The sequence below is a fragment of the Pongo abelii genome, chromosome 19, assembly GCF_028885655.2.
Source record: "Pongo abelii isolate AG06213 chromosome 19, NHGRI_mPonAbe1-v2.0_pri, whole genome shotgun sequence".
Taxonomy (NCBI): Eukaryota; Metazoa; Chordata; class Mammalia; order Primates; family Hominidae; genus Pongo; species Pongo abelii.
The window spans coordinates 14,176,780-14,196,131 of NC_072004.2; the positions used below are offsets into that span (position 1 = coordinate 14,176,780).

General features: G+C 38.4%; 1 protein-coding gene across 1 annotated transcript in view; it reads left to right on the top strand.

Moving 5' to 3' along the window:
- The window catches only part of COX10 (COX10 homolog, cytochrome c oxidase assembly protein, heme A: farnesyltransferase (yeast)), a 140,008-nt gene that overhangs the window by 79,778 nt on the left and 40,878 nt on the right, over positions 1-19,352 (top strand). Inside the window, 1 exon segment of the mRNA NM_001133552.1 lies at positions 11,419-11,489. Within this exon segment, the coding sequence (NP_001127024.1) occupies positions 11,419-11,489 (71 nt within the window).

Below are 19,352 nucleotides of genomic sequence, written 5' to 3' on the forward strand. Positions count from 1 at the left end.
GTGCCTCTCCCTGTGCTTTATTTTTTTTGTTTTTAACATCACTTTTAACTTGGTCTGAGATTGATCGAGACATTATCTTGAACCTTGGAAGCTGTGAGCCATATTGGAATGACAAACACTTGTTGACAGCGTTGAGAAGATGGATGGAAAAACAAACTCCCACGAGGTTCACATGTTTGTTTTCCTGTTGACTCTCTAGAAGAATGTTGTGCCCATTATTTAATGTAGGGTAAGAAAAAGTTATTGTCAAATTCAGTATTTTCTGAGCCTAACTTACAAACATCTCTAGAATACATCTGCCTTTTGCATAGGATATAATTAATCAAAGTAGGACTAGAAAGTACATCAGTTGGGCTGTGATATTTCTATCCATTTTTGTTATCTATGTCATTTTGGCTTACAGAGTTCAATAGTATCATAAGTATATATTGTCTGTTAGAAAGATTAATAAGTGTATTTTGTATCTGAGCATTAACTATTTGGATAATATATAATTAGAATTAATATAATATATTTTAATATATTACTAGGTAATTATACTATATTAAAATATAACGTTATATTTTATAATATAAAATGTATTGTTAGTCTAACATATATAACAATATATTTATAATATATTAAAATTAATATTCACTGACATAAAAATATGTATAATAAGAAAGCACAAATGTTATAATAGGTGTCTAATAGATATTTATCCATTGGTATAATCATGCCCTAGATTTTTGTCATGTGACTATGAGGAGAAAAAAAAAGATCCATTTACTACTCTGTTAATTGATTCCCAAACCAATTATGAGACAAAGATTAATATAAATACTATGTTTATATCAATTAATGCCCTTCAGATACTTAAACTAGGAATACCCTTCCTACTATAGGCAAGTTATTTTGTAGGTATGATGTAAGTGAAATGAAATGATTTGAAGTTGTTAGCTTTACAGTGTATTATAAATAATTTAACTGCATCTGTCTACCGAGCATCTTCTCACTTTTTTGTAATAAAATTTTCCTTTGCTATGGAGAAAATAGTATGTGTGTTTTAGTGGCGATACTGTGTCTTTGTTTCTCTCTACCAACACCCTCCCCATGCTCACAGGATAGTCACCTCATTCCTTGGCCATGATGATTCATGGCCGTGATGGTTCTGGACTTTTCTCTTGGAGGTAGGCGGAAATAAACTAGTTTTTAGGGTGGCTAGGAGTGTGGAAGGCAGGGACTGCCATTGTCATTTTGCCTGCTTCATGGAAAAAGCCTGCATGCAGGAATAAACCAAGCCAATTTAAGAGATGGAAGGAGCCGGTGTCATGATGGCATCATTTGAAATTCTGAATCTTGTCCTTCCTGAAAGCAGGTACAACCCTGTTATAAGCAATAATAAAGCCCCATTTTCCTTTGAGCTAGTTTGAGTTATGTTTCTATCACTTGCAATCCCAAGAGCCTGAGTACTATAACAGATCACAGGATTGCCAGAGAGCAATAAATGTGAGGGAGGATATGACTGATTGGGAAGGCAGATGGTGAGGAAGTGAACCTGAAGAAAAAAAGGAAAAGTTTACGGCCGAGCACAGTGACTCACGCCTGTAATCCCAGCACTCTAAGAGGCTGAGGCTAGTGGATCACTTGAGGCCAAGAGTTTGAGACCAGCCTGGACAATATGGTGAAACCCCATCTCTACCAACAACACAAAAAATTAGCCGGGTGTGGTGGCGTGCACCTGTGGCCCCAGCTACTTGGGAGGCTGAGGTAGGAGGATCCCTTGAGCCCAGGATGCAGAGGTTGCAGCCACCCGTGATTGTGCCACTGTATTTAGCCTGGGCAACAGAGTAAAACCCTGTCTCGAAAAAAAAGGAAAAAAAAGTTTACAGTGAAAAGAGTTCTAAAAGATTGGTGGATTTTTATGAAGAAAGACTGAGAGGAAAACCTCTTTTGAAAATTTAACCTAGTCAGAAAATAAGTTGTTTTCTGAAGAAAAGGTGTTATTCCTTTCCGTGCAATATTAATGTTTGAAATGTTCACAGTCTTTGTGTATTAGGATGTTGGAGGTTAAAGGAGTCAAACCGTTGTAGGTTTGATTTCAACTGGAAAGGGCAGAGGCCTTGGAGGTAACCTGACCATTGGAATCGATGTCCAGTCTTTCCCTCACTTCCCTTGTATCCCATTCTGTGGCCACAGACAACTAAGAGAAAGGAAGGCATGTTTTCTGGGGCTTTGGTTTGTATAGTTCCAGGGAAAGATGTTTCAGTCGGCCCAGTTTGAATCAGATAACAAACTCAGTAATCACTGTGTCCAGGAGTAGTGTAAGGTACTGGATTCTTTAGCATTTGAGACCATGAACAAGAGCCTTCAACTAGAAGAAGGCAGGTGCAGTACAAGACTGGTCCCTGACAGAATTAGCTTGACCTGGACAGCTGCCCAAATTCTGTTTACTACAGCATATTACTTTCAGTGTTCTCTGAAGTAGTGAGGGTATATGAAAAAGGGGGCCAAACAGTATATTCTAAGGATTGATATTACTGCATTTGTCTTTTGTTTTCAGTACAAGTTGCCAGAGTTTTTACTTCACTACTTCAGAAGTAGTTGGAACCAACTGAAAATGATAACATTATGAAAAACTAATTATTATAAAGCACAGGAAAAAAAATGAGTAGACTAAAGCCAGCTGTATATAGGTTCTGAAATAACTGTTGAAGTGTTTAAATTGCTCATTGAAATATACAATGCTTTATGTTTAGGAAATGTGGTTTAAATATCTAAACCAATGCAGTAAGCCTAACTGAAAGCATTATAGTAAATGCATGAAGAACAGAATCAAGTAGCATCATGAGTTCTGATCCCTTGGTGCTTAGGAAGAATTGCTGGGCCGTCACTGAAATGAACCATGAGTCTTGGTTAGCATGGTATTTTTGCCCAGATGTTGCTTGTCCTGCAAAATTTAAGCATTCATGGGAGTCAGATGCTGCTGCCAAGTTATGGCATCCTGGAGTCCAGTTGCTATCTATTTCTATCCTTCCATGGATGATGTGCTAGAAACATAGAAAAGATAGTATCTTTTTTCATCCAGATGAAATGATACATTAGAATTCCTGAACTGAACACACACACACACACACACACGAGAACTGCCAAGATAGTTACTTAACCACAAGTTTATTTGTTAAATTAGATAACACCTTACAAGCATTTAAATCACTTGATTTGTAATTGGAATCCTCTTTTATCCCATGAAATTCAATTAAAGTACATATATCAAGTCATGAGGAAAGATTATTCCAAATACTTACAGAATGTGTTTGAATATTGGGGAAGGGAAGAAATGTGAATGTTCACGCAGAACCTTTTAATTACATGTAACTTCAACTAATTCAATAAAGAATATAGACTCTAACAGGCTAATAATTTTTCAACACATTATATAAATTATACATCATTTTAAAATAATTTAGTGCAGTCTGCAGGTATGTTTATTTGCACTGATGGTTTATTAAATAAATTATTTATTGAGTGCCTATTTGCATGTTACTATATCGCTTCCCCTTAACATTAAGAATTATGAGTTCACATATCTCAGGAAGTCAGCCATTTAGATTGTTAGATAACATGAATATATTGAAAAACTAAATACCTTTAAGCAGCAGCTCTGTTGAAAGTAAGAGAAGTTTGTATCAGTCAAAGTTTGATCAGAATGTCAGAACCACTATGCAGGATATAAGGGCTGTGTATTGGTCCGTTTTCATGCTGCTGATAAAGACATACCCGTGATTGGGCAATTTACAAAAGGAAGAGGTTTAATTGGACCTACAGTTCCACATGGCTGGGGAGGCCTCACAATCATGGTGGAAGGTGAAAGGCACATCTTACATTGCAGCAGGTAAGAGAGAGAATGAGAACCAAGTGAAACAGGTTTCCCCTTATCAAACCATCAGATCTAGTGAGGCATATTCACTGCCACAAGAACAGTATGGTGGAAACTGCTACCATGATTCAATTCTCTCCCACCAGGTCCCTCCCACAACACATGGAAATTATGGGAGTACAATTCAAGATGAGATTTGGGTGGGGACACAGAGCCAAACCATATCAGGCTGATGTAGGGGTTAGACCTTATGCATTCCTTTGAGTTAAGCAATCTGTGAGGCTGTTGCCCCAGTATCTAATTGTAGGCCTGACAAAAGCAGAGCCGTCTGTAAGGGAAGTAGAAGAGAGCAAGAACAACCTGGAATCTGTGAGGACCACCTAAAACTCATTAGAATAAACTAGACCACGTGGCTGTCTCTTGTCCTTGCCACTTCTAAACATCGGACTTTGATGGTGCACATGACCTACAGAAGAGCTTGTATGTTCCATCAAGGAGCAGCGCACATACTTGGCCCAGGATGATGAGAGGCTGGAAAAGCTCGGGGATCAGCTGCAACCCAAGGATATCTGGCAGCAGCTATAGAAGCTGCAGGCCCAGCACTGCTCCAGGCCAATAGTGTGAGCCAACAGATTCACAATTGTGTGTGCTCCACTGTAGTACCTGACCTTATGCCAATTTTCCAAGTGTAAGCTTGGCTACTGCTTCATTTCCAACTTCCACATCTCATGTAAGCTTCCTTTGTCCAGCCCTAACCTAAAACTGTACAGAAAGGGGATTCTGGGCAATGTAGTTCTGGATTAACTAAACTGACACAACACGGAGCCATCACGGTTCACCCTTGTCAGCTTGGCAGTCAGATACATCTTTCAGCCATACTAAACTTCCAAATAAGGTGATAGCAGAATCATGTTTTATGCCAAACACAATAAAACTTTCCCTCTTACAACCCAAAAATCACTAATTTACTCCCCAAAAGAGAATACAAGTCTCTATTCATCTTTAGGTGCCATTCATTTCTCTTCAAGCTCCTTGATATTACATAACTTAAATACTGAGGTATGAGTCTAAGTACTGTTAACATATTTTACATTAAATGGCAGGAGGATAGGAGAGAGGAGTAAAAAGTTTGATTCATATGTACAAATACAGTTCTATCAAAATAAGAAAAAAGCATTTATAACTGTTCTAGTCCTCATTTCTGCAACCAATCACAGGGTCATTGCTGGTATTTATAACCACCTTCTTCTGATAGCCAGTCCCTATTCTCTTTGTCCTTGGCAAACACTTTGTCCTTACCACATAACACGACCAAAACCTGGAAGTGGAACTTTCATATACTGCTGTGGGAATGAAAAAGTGGCACAACCACTTCGTGAAATAGTTTGACAGTTTCCTAAGTAGTTTAAACACCTCAACTATATGATATATGTGTGTTTAGCTTTGAGAGTGAAAAACATATGTCCATACAAAGACTTGCATACAGATGTTCATAGCTGCTTTTTTGTAATAGTTAAAAACTATTAGAAATATTCAGATATCCATTAACCAGATATCCATCCAGAAACCAAATATCCATCAGCAAGTAAAAGATGCACAAACTGCAATACTACCATATAATTGAATATTACTCAGCAATAAAAAAGAATGAACTATTGAAACCCTCTACAAGATGATGAATATCAAAAGTTATTATTTGGAGTGCAAAAAATTCAGACAAAAAGGGTCCATTTTATTTACATAAAACTCTAGAAAATGCAAGTACTCTAGGGACACAAAGCAATTCAGTGGCTGCCTGAGGACAAGAAGCTTTTGAGTTGGGTGGAAGAGGCGGACTACAGGGAAACGACAAAACATTTTGGGGTGATTTGAGTATGTTCAGTATCTTGATTGGTGGGTGTTTCATGGGTAAATACGTAAGTTGAAACTTACCAAAGTAAATAGTTTAACTATGTGTAGGTTCTTGCATGTCTATTATACCTTAATAAAGTTATGACGGTTAAGAAAAAGAGATTGACTCTAACAATGGATAATCTGTATTTTTATTTACCAACTAGAGTGACATTGCTATGTTGTAAAATTATAAAAGATTTATTCACTTGACCTGCTATTTTTTAAATTATGTAATTCTTGATGAGTGTTTGTTTTATTTGCGTTATTTTGAATTCACATAAATTGCAACTACACACCTCTAAGTGGTTCAGACAAGTGCCATGGGGATTGAAAGGAGAGAGGGATAACATTTAAGTCAGAAGTTTAGGCTTCAGTTTAGGTAGTTTAATTTGAACTTAGTTTTAAGAGGATGGGTTGGGTTTGTTAAATGAAGATTCAAGGAACATCAGTCTAATCAGTGGATGCAGACGTAGGTGAGAAATGAGCAGAAGTGCATGATATGCTACAGTCCATCACTTACACTGTCTTTTCAGATCCTCACAGTAACTTCAATAGTTAGAGAAATTATTCCCATTTGCCGCTGAGGAAACTAAGGCTTCCAACATTATTTTCTCCAACCTCGGGGTCAGAAACTGGCTGAGTCTCCAACTCCCATGGGCAGTTTGCTCTGTTCCTGAGATAGTGGCGAGTGTGACCAGGGGATAAAAATAAAGTAATTGAGAAGCTTGAAAGTAGCGTTAGGGCTAGCTTAGTGATAGCCTTTGAATAACTTTCAAAGAATTTGGACTTTTCAGGGTACATTGGGAATGAGCAGTGTGAGAAGTCCATTAAATGTTTTTGAGCAAGTAATTTGATGATGTTTCTATAGTAGTGGCAATAGTAGAGTGAACCAGGAAGGGTAGATTTGAGAAATATTATGAAGTCCAAATAATCAGGATATGGTGATGAATTAGATATAGTTGGCCAATGCATGGAAGAAATCAGAGCCGATTCTAAAGATTTTGACATGGGTTATAGAGAAGTTGTATGTTTAACAAAAAGAATCTGGAGAGGATTTTTTTTTTATTTTCATGGAAATGTGTTGAATTCAATTTGAGACACATTGAGTTTGTGATCTTAAAACATCTAAACAAACAAAAAAAAAAAAACAGCAATCAAGTGACATTACAAAATTGGAGCCCAGGAGAAAGACGGGGCTGCACACGTAGTGGTTTTATTGAAAGATAGGAGAGTGAGGCCGGGCACGGTGGCTCTCACGCCTGTAATCCCAGCACTTTGGGAGGCCGAGTCAGGTGGATCACAAGATCAGGAGATCGAGACCATCCTGGCTAACACGGTGAAACCCTGTCTCTACTAAAAATACAAAAAATTAGCCAGGTGTGGTGGCGGGTGTCTGTAGTCCTAGCTACTCAGGAGGCTGAGGCAGGAGAATGGCATGAACCCGGGAGGTGGAGCTTGCAGTGAGCCAAGATTGCGCCACTGCACTCCAGCCTGGGCGATAGAGCGAGACTCCATCTCAAAAAAAAAAAAGGAGAGTGAACACAGAAGGCTAGGGTCTGCACTTTGGGTAAGGCTCATTGTGTTGGGGGGAAAGGGAGATGTTGCTTCCTCTTCATCTCCACTGTCACAGCCCTTGTTCAGGCCCTCATCATCTCTTACCTGGGCTTCTTTACGATGTTTTCTGTCAAAATCATCCTCCAAGTGGCGGTCATAGGGATCAATCCAAAATACACCTCGTACACAGCAGAGTCATGGCACATTAGCATGGCACGTGAGGCCCTCCGTGACCCTTGTCTACCTCTGGAGCTTCATCACCAGCCATCCAGCAACACTCATGGTAATAGCAAATAAACTAATCTTCAGTAAGCACATTCTGTGTGCCAGGCATCATGCCTTATGTACATTATCTTAATCCTTACATCACCTGACAAGTTATATATTATTATTTTTGGTTTGCAGATGAAGAAATTAGGTTTACCCAGGTTGCACAGCCACTATTAAATGGTAAATCTGAATTTTTTTTTTTTTTTTGAGACGGAGTCTCACTCTGGTCCAGGCTGGAGTGCAGTGGCACAATCTCGGCTCACTGCAAGCTCTGCCTCCCGGGAGGGTTCACGCCATTCTCCTGCCTCAGCCTCCCGAGTAGCTGGGACTACAGGCGCCCGCCACCGCGCCCGGCTAATTTTTTGTATTTTCAGTAGAGACGGGGTTTCACCATGTATCCAGGGTGGTCTCCATCTCCTGACCTCGTGATCCGTCCCCCTCGGCCTCCCATAGTGCTGGGATTACAGGTGTGAGCCACCGTGCCCAGCCTAAATCTGGAATTTAACCCTGATTTCTCTAGCTACAAGACTAGGCTCTTAATCGGTCTGCTGTGTTGAACTTCTACTAGGTACTCCAGCATTTCATCAAAGTTCTCCTCCTACACATTTGTTTGTGCTTCCTCTGTGTCTGGAGTGCTTGTCCCTCCTACCCTATGCCCTTAACCATCTAGCCCTGCTCAGCCTTTAAGCTTCCCTTGAAGAATATTTGAGGAAAATCGTCCTTGCCCTTTTCTGTCTCCTTAGCTGGGTTCAGAGCCCATTCTCTGGACTCCCATAATCCTTTGCACAACTCGGTCCTTCTACTGCACATGTGATTATAATTAACCAGGTTCTCTTATCTCAGTCTTTCTAGTGGATTAGGGGTTGGCAAACATTTTCCGCAGAGTCAGACAGTAAGCATTCTATGCTTTGTGGGCTATGTGATCTCTGTTGCAACTACCCAGCTCTGCTGTTGTGTAAAAGCAGCCATAGCAATACTAAGGCAAATGAGTGTAGCTGAATTCCAATAAAACTTTGTTTATGGACACTGAAATTTTACTTTCATACAATTTTCACATGCCACAAATACTCTTCTTTTAACTCACTTTCCCAATTATTAAGGAGATATAAAAAGAGTGGCTTGTGGGCCTTAAAAACAGGTGCAGGCTGGATGAGCTATAGTTTGGCCCATGAGCTATAGTTTGCCGACATCTGCATACTGCATAGAGTAAGAACTTCTTGAAAGCAGGTTCTGAATCTAACTGACTTTTGTATCCCCATTGTATGGTGTGTAGTAGACACTAAGGAAATTGTATGGACTGAATAATGAGCCTAAAGAGGAGCACTGAGAGAATGTAGAATTAGGAGAACCCCTTTTAGGTAGTGTATTCAAGTCAAGGCAGGACTGTTTTCAAAAGGAGGGGAACATTCTAGGCATTTATCCTGTAAGAATAATTGCACATATATGCAGATACATGTTTAGGGATGTTTGTCGTATATAATGATGAAAAACAACCTGCGTGTTCATCTCTATGGGATTGGTTTTATGGTATATCCATTAAGTGGAATATGCTGCATTCGATAAAAACTGCAGCTGCCACAGTTGCTTCCAACAGAAACCAATTCAAAAAAGCCACTTGTAGAGTGAACATTGCCGTTTCCTAATCTGGGGTCTTCTCATGCAGCCATGGCCTCAGGTAGAGCAGGTGAGGCAATACAGACTCCTGACATTTAGTTTCTTACTCTGACTACAGCCACACTGTTGGGCTGCAGCAGTGCCCAGGAAGCTCTGAAAACTCAGGCTTGGTATGCAGTTCCTTTTGCAATGCATGTAAAATGCTTAACATGTGTAGCCCATCCTTCATAAAGGTTAGCCATCAAGAGAAGAATATCTTTTATTCTTATAATTACAGATGATACATGCTCTCTTAATGCTGTGGGGATAGTGGTGATTATCATCATTGGTATGTAGTTTTATTTTAAAGGTCTGAGAATCACAGGTACCTGACCATTGGTTAAATGAGCTGTAACTGGATGTTCATTATGACCCAAGTGTGAGGGACTAGGGCTAGTAGATACTTACTATGAATGACAGGGAATCCTCACTGTGGGTAACTACTCAGAGTTTGTGAGTGAAGTGACTATAGTAACCTGAAAAGAAGGAGAAAGAAAAAAATAAATAATCGTATTAGAAAATGTCATTGTGTTTAGGAATACTAAGACATTGTAAAAAAAAAAAATTAAAAGTAGATAGTTTGTAGTATGGGATACGGGGAAAGGAAACGTATGTCAAAGTTTTTTACAAAATTAAAGGAAACACAACTTACCAGATGTCCCAAACTTATAGGGATAAATTCTACATTTCTCAAATAGTTCAGAATAAATTTTCTTTCATTTTTAACATATACTTCTTAGTAAATCGTACTAGATGACTTGTAAAAGTACAATAAAATAGAATGTCACTTGTTTGTCTTTTTAGCACTAGTGTTTATTTTTTTCTAACATTTATAGAACACATATTGAGTACAACACACTCTACAAAGAGCTATGATTCATACAGACATGAGTAAGAAATGATCCCTGTCACTCAAATCTAGTCAGACCAGGAATTTCTGAAATCTGTTATTTATGTTTCTCTTGAAAAAATGTTTCATGGTCAAATAAATTTGGGAAATACTGCCTAAAGTAAGGTTAATTTGGTTTCTTCACTTTGGGATTTCTCCGAGATTTTATTGTGCTAATATGATTTGACCATAGAGTCATTCTTCCCGGGAGCATCTCCAGGGACGGTAAGGGAACATAGCTGGGGAAATACTGACTTCAGCCTTCCATTGAATTATTGTTTCATCTGTTGATTTGATTCTAGCCCATTTAGTCAAAGATGTTCTTAAATAATAACCTGATCAGCACATTTTTTTAGTACTCTGTTTTACCAAAAAAGGAGACAAGTAAGAGACATTAATAACAAATTTAAGAACATACTTGTACAGTTTGTCAAGGCTTTGGAAAATTAGTTTTAATAATACCTTGGGCCTTGTCTTTTAATAGGTAAACAATTAAAACTGTACTTCATTGTTAGGATGACCATACCAATCTATTGTCCAAGCTAGGATGCTTTCAGAGTGAAAGAGGTTGCTGTTAATGATGCTGGCACCAAGATGTAAATTAGAACTATCCTGGGCAGAATAGGATGGTTACCTTCATCACGGTATAACCTAAATTTCATCTGAGATCTTAATTACGTCAGCCCTGGTTCTTGACATCAGTAGCCCATTCCCCACGGTCAGTTGATTCTTGTTTGATTCACAGGCTTTGGGTTGTGTGAAAGATTCTGAAATTATTTATAACACTAATGCTTCAAACCTGAAACTATACAGTTGACCCTTGAATGACACGGGTTTGAACTGTGTGGGTCCACTTATACATGGATTTATTTCAACCAAACACAAACTGCAGGATGTGAAACTTGAACTTAAAGAGGGGCCACCTTTTCTCATAGGCAGGTTCTGGAGGTCCTACTGCGGGAGTTGAGTATGTGTGGATTTGGTTATCCACGCATGGGGGGTCCTAGAGCCAATCGTCTGCATATGCCAAGGGACGTGCTACTTGTATGTTTAACAGGTGATTTTCAAAGTGGATAAAAGTAGATATTCCTGACACCTAGTGCAAATTGTTGTTGTTGTTGTTGTTTTGGTTTTTTGTTTGTTTGTTTTTTGGAATTTTTCTTCAAGAAGTGACAGGGTATTGATTTATACTATCAAAATTAAAATGAAGTTTACTGCAGAAAAAATGTTCAGTACTAAAGCGGAAGAAAAGAATTGTTTTATAGTTAATGTTTTCTGTCTTTTTTCATTCTTTTTACAGTTTTTTGAGGTGCCATTTGACTCAAACATGAATAGGACAAAGAACAGACCACTGGTTCGTGGACAGATCAGGTAAAATCACGAATACAGGTGTCTTCCACTTTATAAAACATTCATTTGCTTGTTCATCTGAACCATTTCCCACTATTTTGCTTTCAGCTGTGAAGTGAAAATAAAATACCCACAAAGAAACAAATTGATATGGAAATGCAATACTTTCCACCTCTAACCAAAATGTGTTACAAAGCACTTAAGATAGATGTAAGAGTGGCAGGGTTTTTTTTTTATGGTAGTACCTTATGTGATAGATTTTTTTTTTTAATTCCACTTTGAAACATAGACTTTCTTTCATTTGTAGTGGCTGGAGATAAAAACATTGCATTAACGCAAATGATCTTCAGACAAATGCTTCTAGGGTCTCAGAAGAAGGATATGTCTGAAATCTTACTTTTTCAGATAAACTGATAATGCTGTTGTATGCCAAGTAAAGTACTGCCTCCATCACTCTCCACCAATTTCAGTTAAGTAGAACTAAAAGGCATATAAATATTTTAATATCACTAATGGTTAATAATTAAACATTTTACTTCCTGGAGACCTCTAAACCGGCATTTAAAAAACTTTTTTTTTAACCTAATATATATTACAAGCCTAGAATAATAAAAAAGGGCCAAATGGTTTATACTGACTATGTAAATCACTGGATTCTCTCTTCACGTTTCCAGGCAGTGCCCTCATGGAGCTTAAAATTTATTGTGGTAACACTTGTGAATCAAATGATCACACATATTTAAGTAAAACAATAAAGGAAGCAAGTGTATATGCAGTCAGATTAATCTATGCGAAAATGATCTTTAATATTAGCTGGTTTTAGACATTTCTCAATGAATTTAAAATATCATTATATTAAAAAGGGCAATAGAACCAGATGAAAAGATATAAGAACAAAAAACTCACATCTACTGATATTTTATTTCCTTTTTCTGAAATATAAACAAAGGTATATGCTGTGTTTGAGGTTTAGAAACTGTCAAAAGTACTTTTATTTGGGTAGATCTGTTTTAGAGGGGAAAATGCAAAGTCTGTAACCTATCTCAAGAGCTAAAAGCTGCTCTCACCACTGGTAATGCTTTGGAATTTCTTTTCAGTCATTTTTCCTCAGTGAAATTATACCCTCCTTTAGAACCAGGGAAGTGTAGGAATAGGCCCAGCAAGTAGTCTTTAAGCATAATCAGATAAAGGCTCATCATTTTAAACAGCCCATCTTACTTTACCCAATGTGGTGGAAGCACAACCTGTTAGTACTCAGGAGGGAGCATTGGGGCCTTAGCTGTTGTAATTGGCAACACTCTCCTTTTAAAGGGGGTTTTGATCATAATCCCAAAAGACACAGTCCCAAATATTGAAGTCCCAAAAGACCAAAATTCCTAAAGTCTAGAATCCCTAATGTCCAAAGTCCCAAAAATTCCAATCACAGGATAGTAAAATCATGTTAGGTGGAACTATCACTTTATTTTTATCTTTATTTAAAAATTAATTATGGTTTAAGGAGATGCATATGGATGCCAGGTTGACAAGAGGTGAACTTATGGACTTAATTATAGGTGTCAGCTTGACTAGATTGAAGAATACCTAGAAACCAGGGAAAGCGTTATTTTGGGTGTGTCTGTGAGAGTGTTTCCAGAGGAGGATAGTGTGTGAATCTGAGTGGAGTAGATAGGGAAGATTTGCCCTCAGTGTTGGTGGGTAACATCCAGTTGGCTGGAGGCTGGAAGAGAACAGATAAAGAAAGTGAATTGGTGTCTCTCTAAGAGCTGGGACAGACTTATCTTCTGCTGCCTCAGACATCAGAACGCCAAGCTTGCTGGCCTTTGGACTCCAGGACATACACCAGGAGACCCCTGGGTCCTGAGGCTTTCAGCCTGAGCTGAAAAGCTCCTAGGGTCATTGACATCCTAGGGTCTCCAGCTTGCAGATGGCCTGTCATGGGACTTCTCAGCCACCATAATTGCGTGAGCCAATTCCCCTTAACAAATCCCCTCTCATATATCTATATACACATCCTATTGGTTCTGTATCCCTGTAGAACTCTGACTAATACAGATTTGCCACTGGGGAAGCCAAATATTATTCCTTCTTACCGTATTTCTTACAACACAATGGAAGAGATCTGTGATATTGTTCCCTCTAAAAAAAAGACTATGATAAGTTAAGTGTATGAGGCTACCTAATGGTGAAAGATAAAAATTTTAAAGCTAATTATTATTGGGGCTTTGAAAGCAGAAAATTGCTTAATTGCAACAGCTGGCAATAACCAGACTTTCAAATGGATAGCATATACTTATAAAATTTGTAGACCACAACCACTTTCAGAATACAAGTGTAATGAGTGTGTTGAAGATCATAGAAGTGAAAATACTGGCAAAAAATACAAGAAATCTTCTCTGCCAAATTATGCTGTCATGTACAACTTCTACCCCTTCACACATAACGCTATATTTGCCTTCAAAAAATGCCCTTCATCAGAGAATAAAAGGAATTCAACAAGCCCAGGAACCTTCTGAACCAAAGACACTTGCTGATATTGAGGTTTCTCTAGTGTCACAAAAAAACATTAAATGGTGACCTATTCTTGATTCATGATTTGACTGTCAAAGAAGACAGACTTCTTATATTTACCTCTAAGTCTAATATAGAAAAATCAGCACATGCTTCACGTTGGCTAATGGATGGCACTTTCAAAACTATCCCTACTTTTTTTTTTTATCAACTATATAGAGTTTATGCCCCTGTTGGATCCACAAATTCTAGAATTTATTCCCTCCTTTATGTATTAATTACTGGAAAATGTGAAGCAGTTTATATATACTTATTTGAAGATTTGGAGGACTTTGCAAAAGAAAATAGATTGTAATCGAATCCTCAAACACAGATATAGAGTTAGGTGCGATGAAGGCATCTAAAGTGAATTTCAAGATGTTACCAATAAAGTTTATTTTTTCCATTCAGCCCAATGCATTTGGCGGAAAATTCAGATGAGCGGGTTGGCTACACAATTTGGCAACACTGAAATCCGAAAACCTCACTTTAAAAATACATTATTTGCCTGCACTGGCTGGCATTCCTTCCAATTTATGACATTCCAGGAGCTTTTAATAAATTAAAGCTGCATTTGCCTGAAGAAGCCAGTAAAGTTACTGACTGGTTTGAAAATAACCGTGTGTGTTAGGATAAGATAACATGAAATGGTGCTGCTCTTCGATCACTAGTATTGTTTCCACCAAATTTATGTTCTGTATATGGGTGCATGTGGAATGGATTTCCTTTTACCCAAAATAGCATAGAAGCATGGCATAAGACAGGAAAATTTATTTATTTATTTATTTACTTATTTAGAGACAGAGTCTCACTCTCTTGCCCAGGCTAGAGTGAGTGGCGTGATCTTGGCTCACTGCAACCTCCACCTCCCAGGTTCAAGCGATTCTCCTCCCTCAGCCTCCCAAGTAGTTGGGACTACAGGCACGTGCCACCACACCTGGCTAATTTTTTTGTATTTTTGTAGAGACGGGGTTTCACCATGTTGGCCAGGCTGGTCTTGAACTCCTGACCTCAAGTGATCCGCCTGGCTTGGCCTCCCAAAGTGCTGGGATTACAGGCATGAGCCACTGCGCCTGGCTGCGAAAATTTAATAAGGAATGCTCATGTCAGTTTATATCAAATCATGGAAGAGTTTCAAAAAGATCAGAACCACATTGAAAATGAATGTGAATGTATTCTCCAAGGAGAGCCAGGTCTTAAAAGAAAAAAAGCAGCTATTGATCGTGATGCAAGAAATCAAAATATAGGTAATGATTGTGAAAGTCGGCCTGCTCTAATGGACTGTCTCTGTTCAGTTGCTCATAATCTATCCCTGTAATACTCTTTCATTTGTCTGATTTTAAGTTTTTTTCTTTCTCTCTTTTCAGTTTTTTTCACAATTTTAAATTGTCAGCTTTGTTTTTACAATTCACTATGCTCTATGTATTTCATCTGCCCATCATTTCCAGTTCTGGAGGTGTAGATTGTGTAAAGCCTTTTAGAGTTCTAATTCATTTCATGTGTTTTTTGCAAATCTGACTCCACAAAGTGCATTATCACAAATTTGACTTTGTGTATTAGCATTGTGCATGTATGTAAAAACACTGACAGTTCCTCAACAAATGAAAAGATGTCCTTTTTATACAACTGTGTTTGTGAAAGATAAAAGTTCTCAAGATCTTGGCTCTGGGGACTGTGTATGTGGTGGTGGTGACCCATCATGGTTTTTGAGCAATCTTGTGAAAAGGCTTAGGTTGTTTGTCATGATGTTGCAGAGGAACACAGTTATACTGCTGGCTGCACACCATTACCATCCTTAGTGATATGCATTTATACATTTCCTTTGTTTGACCTCTTTATGAATAAGGTTTGTCTGCTTCTAACTGTTATGCCTATGTGACTGTCATTAGTATACCTGAGTGTTTATGCTTGCACAAATGTATATCTTATTATTGTCTATTTTATTGTGTAAAGTGGCTTATAAAGTGTTCTATCATGTTTTTGTATGTTTCTCAAATTCCCTTTTAAAAATGTACAGAAATATCTTTTAAAGAATTTTTAAATTATTTTTTCCAGAGTTATATTTTCAGGATTTTGATCTTTTGGGATTGTAGACTTTAAGGATTTTGATTTTTCCAGATTTCAACATTTGGGATTATGGCGTTCTGTTGAGGAAAATAAACAACGGGTTTCTAAACATCCCTTTGTGCAAGCCATAGACAAAATGGCAAAGAATAGATCCCAGTGAGAACCATTTAGAGTATGTGGCCTTGGAGCAAGTGAGGAAGAAGAAGCCCTTCACCAGACATTATAGCTCAAAGATGTATCTCTAGCTATTCAGCTAGATCCAGAGATTAAATTGAGTCAGTGAAAGAAAGGAGAGAAGGTGTCATTGTTATGTGTATATCAGGTGATTAGGATCAAAGAGATCACGTAGGGAAAGTGTTCTCCCAAGTAGCATGATTGTAAAATGGGCTGAAGGTCAGATGGGTTTGCCCAGGACAGTCCTGGTTTGCCCCAACAGAATTATTGATAACGTCCTCTTTCCCTTTCAACAGTGCCCAGTTTGGATGATAACTATATGCCACCCTGTACAGAGGGAAAGATGATTATGATGCTCACAGAATTTCCTTATTTCTAAAGCTATTTCATGCAAATTGGCATTGCTTATTTTGCTTAGAAGAGAAAAGAAAGCATATAAATGTAAAGTGTAATGTATCTAAATTATTATAGTTTGCAGGTATGCAGGCATACCTCATTTTATTGCACTTCGCTTTATTATGCTTCATAGATACTACATTTTTTTACAAATTGAAGGCCTGTGGCAAACCTGCAGCAAACAAGTCTGTTGGTGCCATTTTTCCAGCAGCACATGGTCACTTTGTGTCTCTGTGTCACACTTTGATAATTCATACAGTATTTCAAGCTTTTTTATTATTATATCTGACATGGTGATCTGTGATCAGTGATGTTTGATGTTACTGTTGTAATTGTTTTGGGGCATCATAAACCGTGCCCATAGAAGACTGCAAACTTAATTGATAAGTGGTTGTATGTGTTTTGACTGCTCCACCAACTGGCAGTTTCCCCATCTCTCCCCTGCTCCTTGGACCTCCCTATTCCCTGAGAACCAACAATATTGAAATTAGCCCAATTAATAACCCTACAATAGCCTTGTGTGTGCAAGTGAAAGGGAAAATTGCATGTCTCTCACTTTAAGTCAAAAGCGAGAAATGATTAAGCTTAATGAGGAAGGTGGCATGTTAAAAGCTGAGATAGGCTGAAGGCTAGGCCTCTTGCACCAGACAGCCATGTTGTGAATGTAAAGGACAAGTTATTGAAGGAAATTAAAAGTGCTACTTCAGTGAAGACACAAATGATAAGAAAGTGAAACAGTCTTATTGCTGATATGAAGAATGTTTTAGCAATCTGGCTAGATGTAAGCAGCCACAGCATTGCCTCACACGAAAGCCTAATCCAAAGCAAGTCCCTAACTCCCTTCAGTTTTATGAAGGCTGAGAGAGGTGAGGAAACTGCAGAAGAAAAGTTTGAAGCTGGTAGGGATTGGTTCATGAGGTTTAAGAAAAGAAGCTGTCTTCAAAACAAAAAGTGCAAGGTGAAGCAACAAGTGCTAATGGAGAAGCTGCAGCAAGTTTTCCAGAAGATCTAGCTATAAGTTCATTGATGAAGGTGGCCACACTAAACAACAGAGTTTTCATATAGATGAAACAACCCTCTATTGGAAGAAGATGCCATCTAGGACTTTGATAGCTAGAGGGGAGAAGTTAATGCCTCACTTCAAAACTTCAAAGGATAGGCTAACTGTCTCATTAGAGGCTAAGGCTGATGCTATCTTTGAGTTGAAGCCAATGCTCATTTACCATTCCAAAAATCCTAAGACTCTTAGGAATTACACTAAATCTACTCAGCCTGTACTCTATAAATGGAAAAACAAAGCCTGGATACCAGTACATCTGTTTACAACATGGTTTACTGAATATTTTGAAACCTGTTGCTCAGAGGAAAAGATTGCATTCAAAATATTACTGCTTATTGACAATGCACCTGGTCACCCAAGAGCTCTGATGGAGATACAAAAGGAAACTAATGTTTTCATGCCTGCCAACACAACATCCATTCTGCAGCCCATGGATCAAAGAGTCATTTCGACCTTTTTTTTTTTTTTGAGACAGTCTCCCTCTGTCACTCAGGCTGGAGTGCAGTGGTACGATCTCAGCTCACTGCAACCTCCACCTCCCGGGTTCAAGCGATTCTCCTGCCTCAGCCTCCTTAGTAGCTGGGATTACAGGCACGTGCCACCACGCCTGGCTTTTTTTTTTTTTTTTTTTTTTTTTTTTTGTATTTTTAGTAGAGATGGAGTTTCACCATGTTGGTCAGGCTGGTCTTGAACTCCTGACCTTGTGTGATCTGCCCGCCTCAGCCTCCCAAAGTGCTGGGATTACAGCCGTGATTGACTTTTTATTTTTATTTAAGAAATACATTTTGTAAGGATGTTGCCATAGATCGTGATTCCTCTGATGGATCTGGGCAAAGCAAATTGAAAACTGTCTGGAAAGGATTCACCATTCTACATGCCATGAAGAACATTCATGATTCAGAGAGGAGGTTAAAATGTCAACATTAACAGCGGTTTGAAAAAAGTTGCTTCCAACTCTAATGTATGACATTGAGGAGTTTAGTACTTCAGTGGAGGCAGATATGAAAGAAATAGCAAGAGAATGAGAATTAGAAGTAGACCCTAAAGATGTGACTGGATTGGTGCAATCTTATGATAAAACTTGAACACGTGAAGAATTGCTTCTTATGGATGAGTAAAGAAAGTGGTTTCTTGAGACCCAATGTATTTCTGATAAAGATGCTGTGAACATTGTTGAAATGAAAACAAAGGATTTAAAATTTTATATTAACTTGGTAGATAAAGCAGTGTCAGAGTTTGAGAAGACTAATGCTATCAAATAGCATTGCATGCTGCAGAAATCTTTCATGAAATGAAGAGTCAATCAGTTGGGCAGTGTATTAGTTCATTTTCGCACTGATACAAAGAACTACCTGAGACCGGGTCATTTATAAAGAAAAGAGGTTTAATTGACTCATAGTTCCACATGGCTGAGGAAGCCTCAGGAAACTTACAAGCATAGTAGAAGGTGAAGCAGAAGCAAGCACCTTCCTACATGGTAGCAGGAGAGAGAAAGAGCAAAGGGAGAACTGCCACAAACTTTTAAACCATCAGATCTTGTGAGAACTCCCTATCATGAGAACAGCATAGGGGAAACCACACCCATGATCCAACCACCTCCCAGCAGGTCCCTCCCTCGACATGTGAGAATTACAATTTGA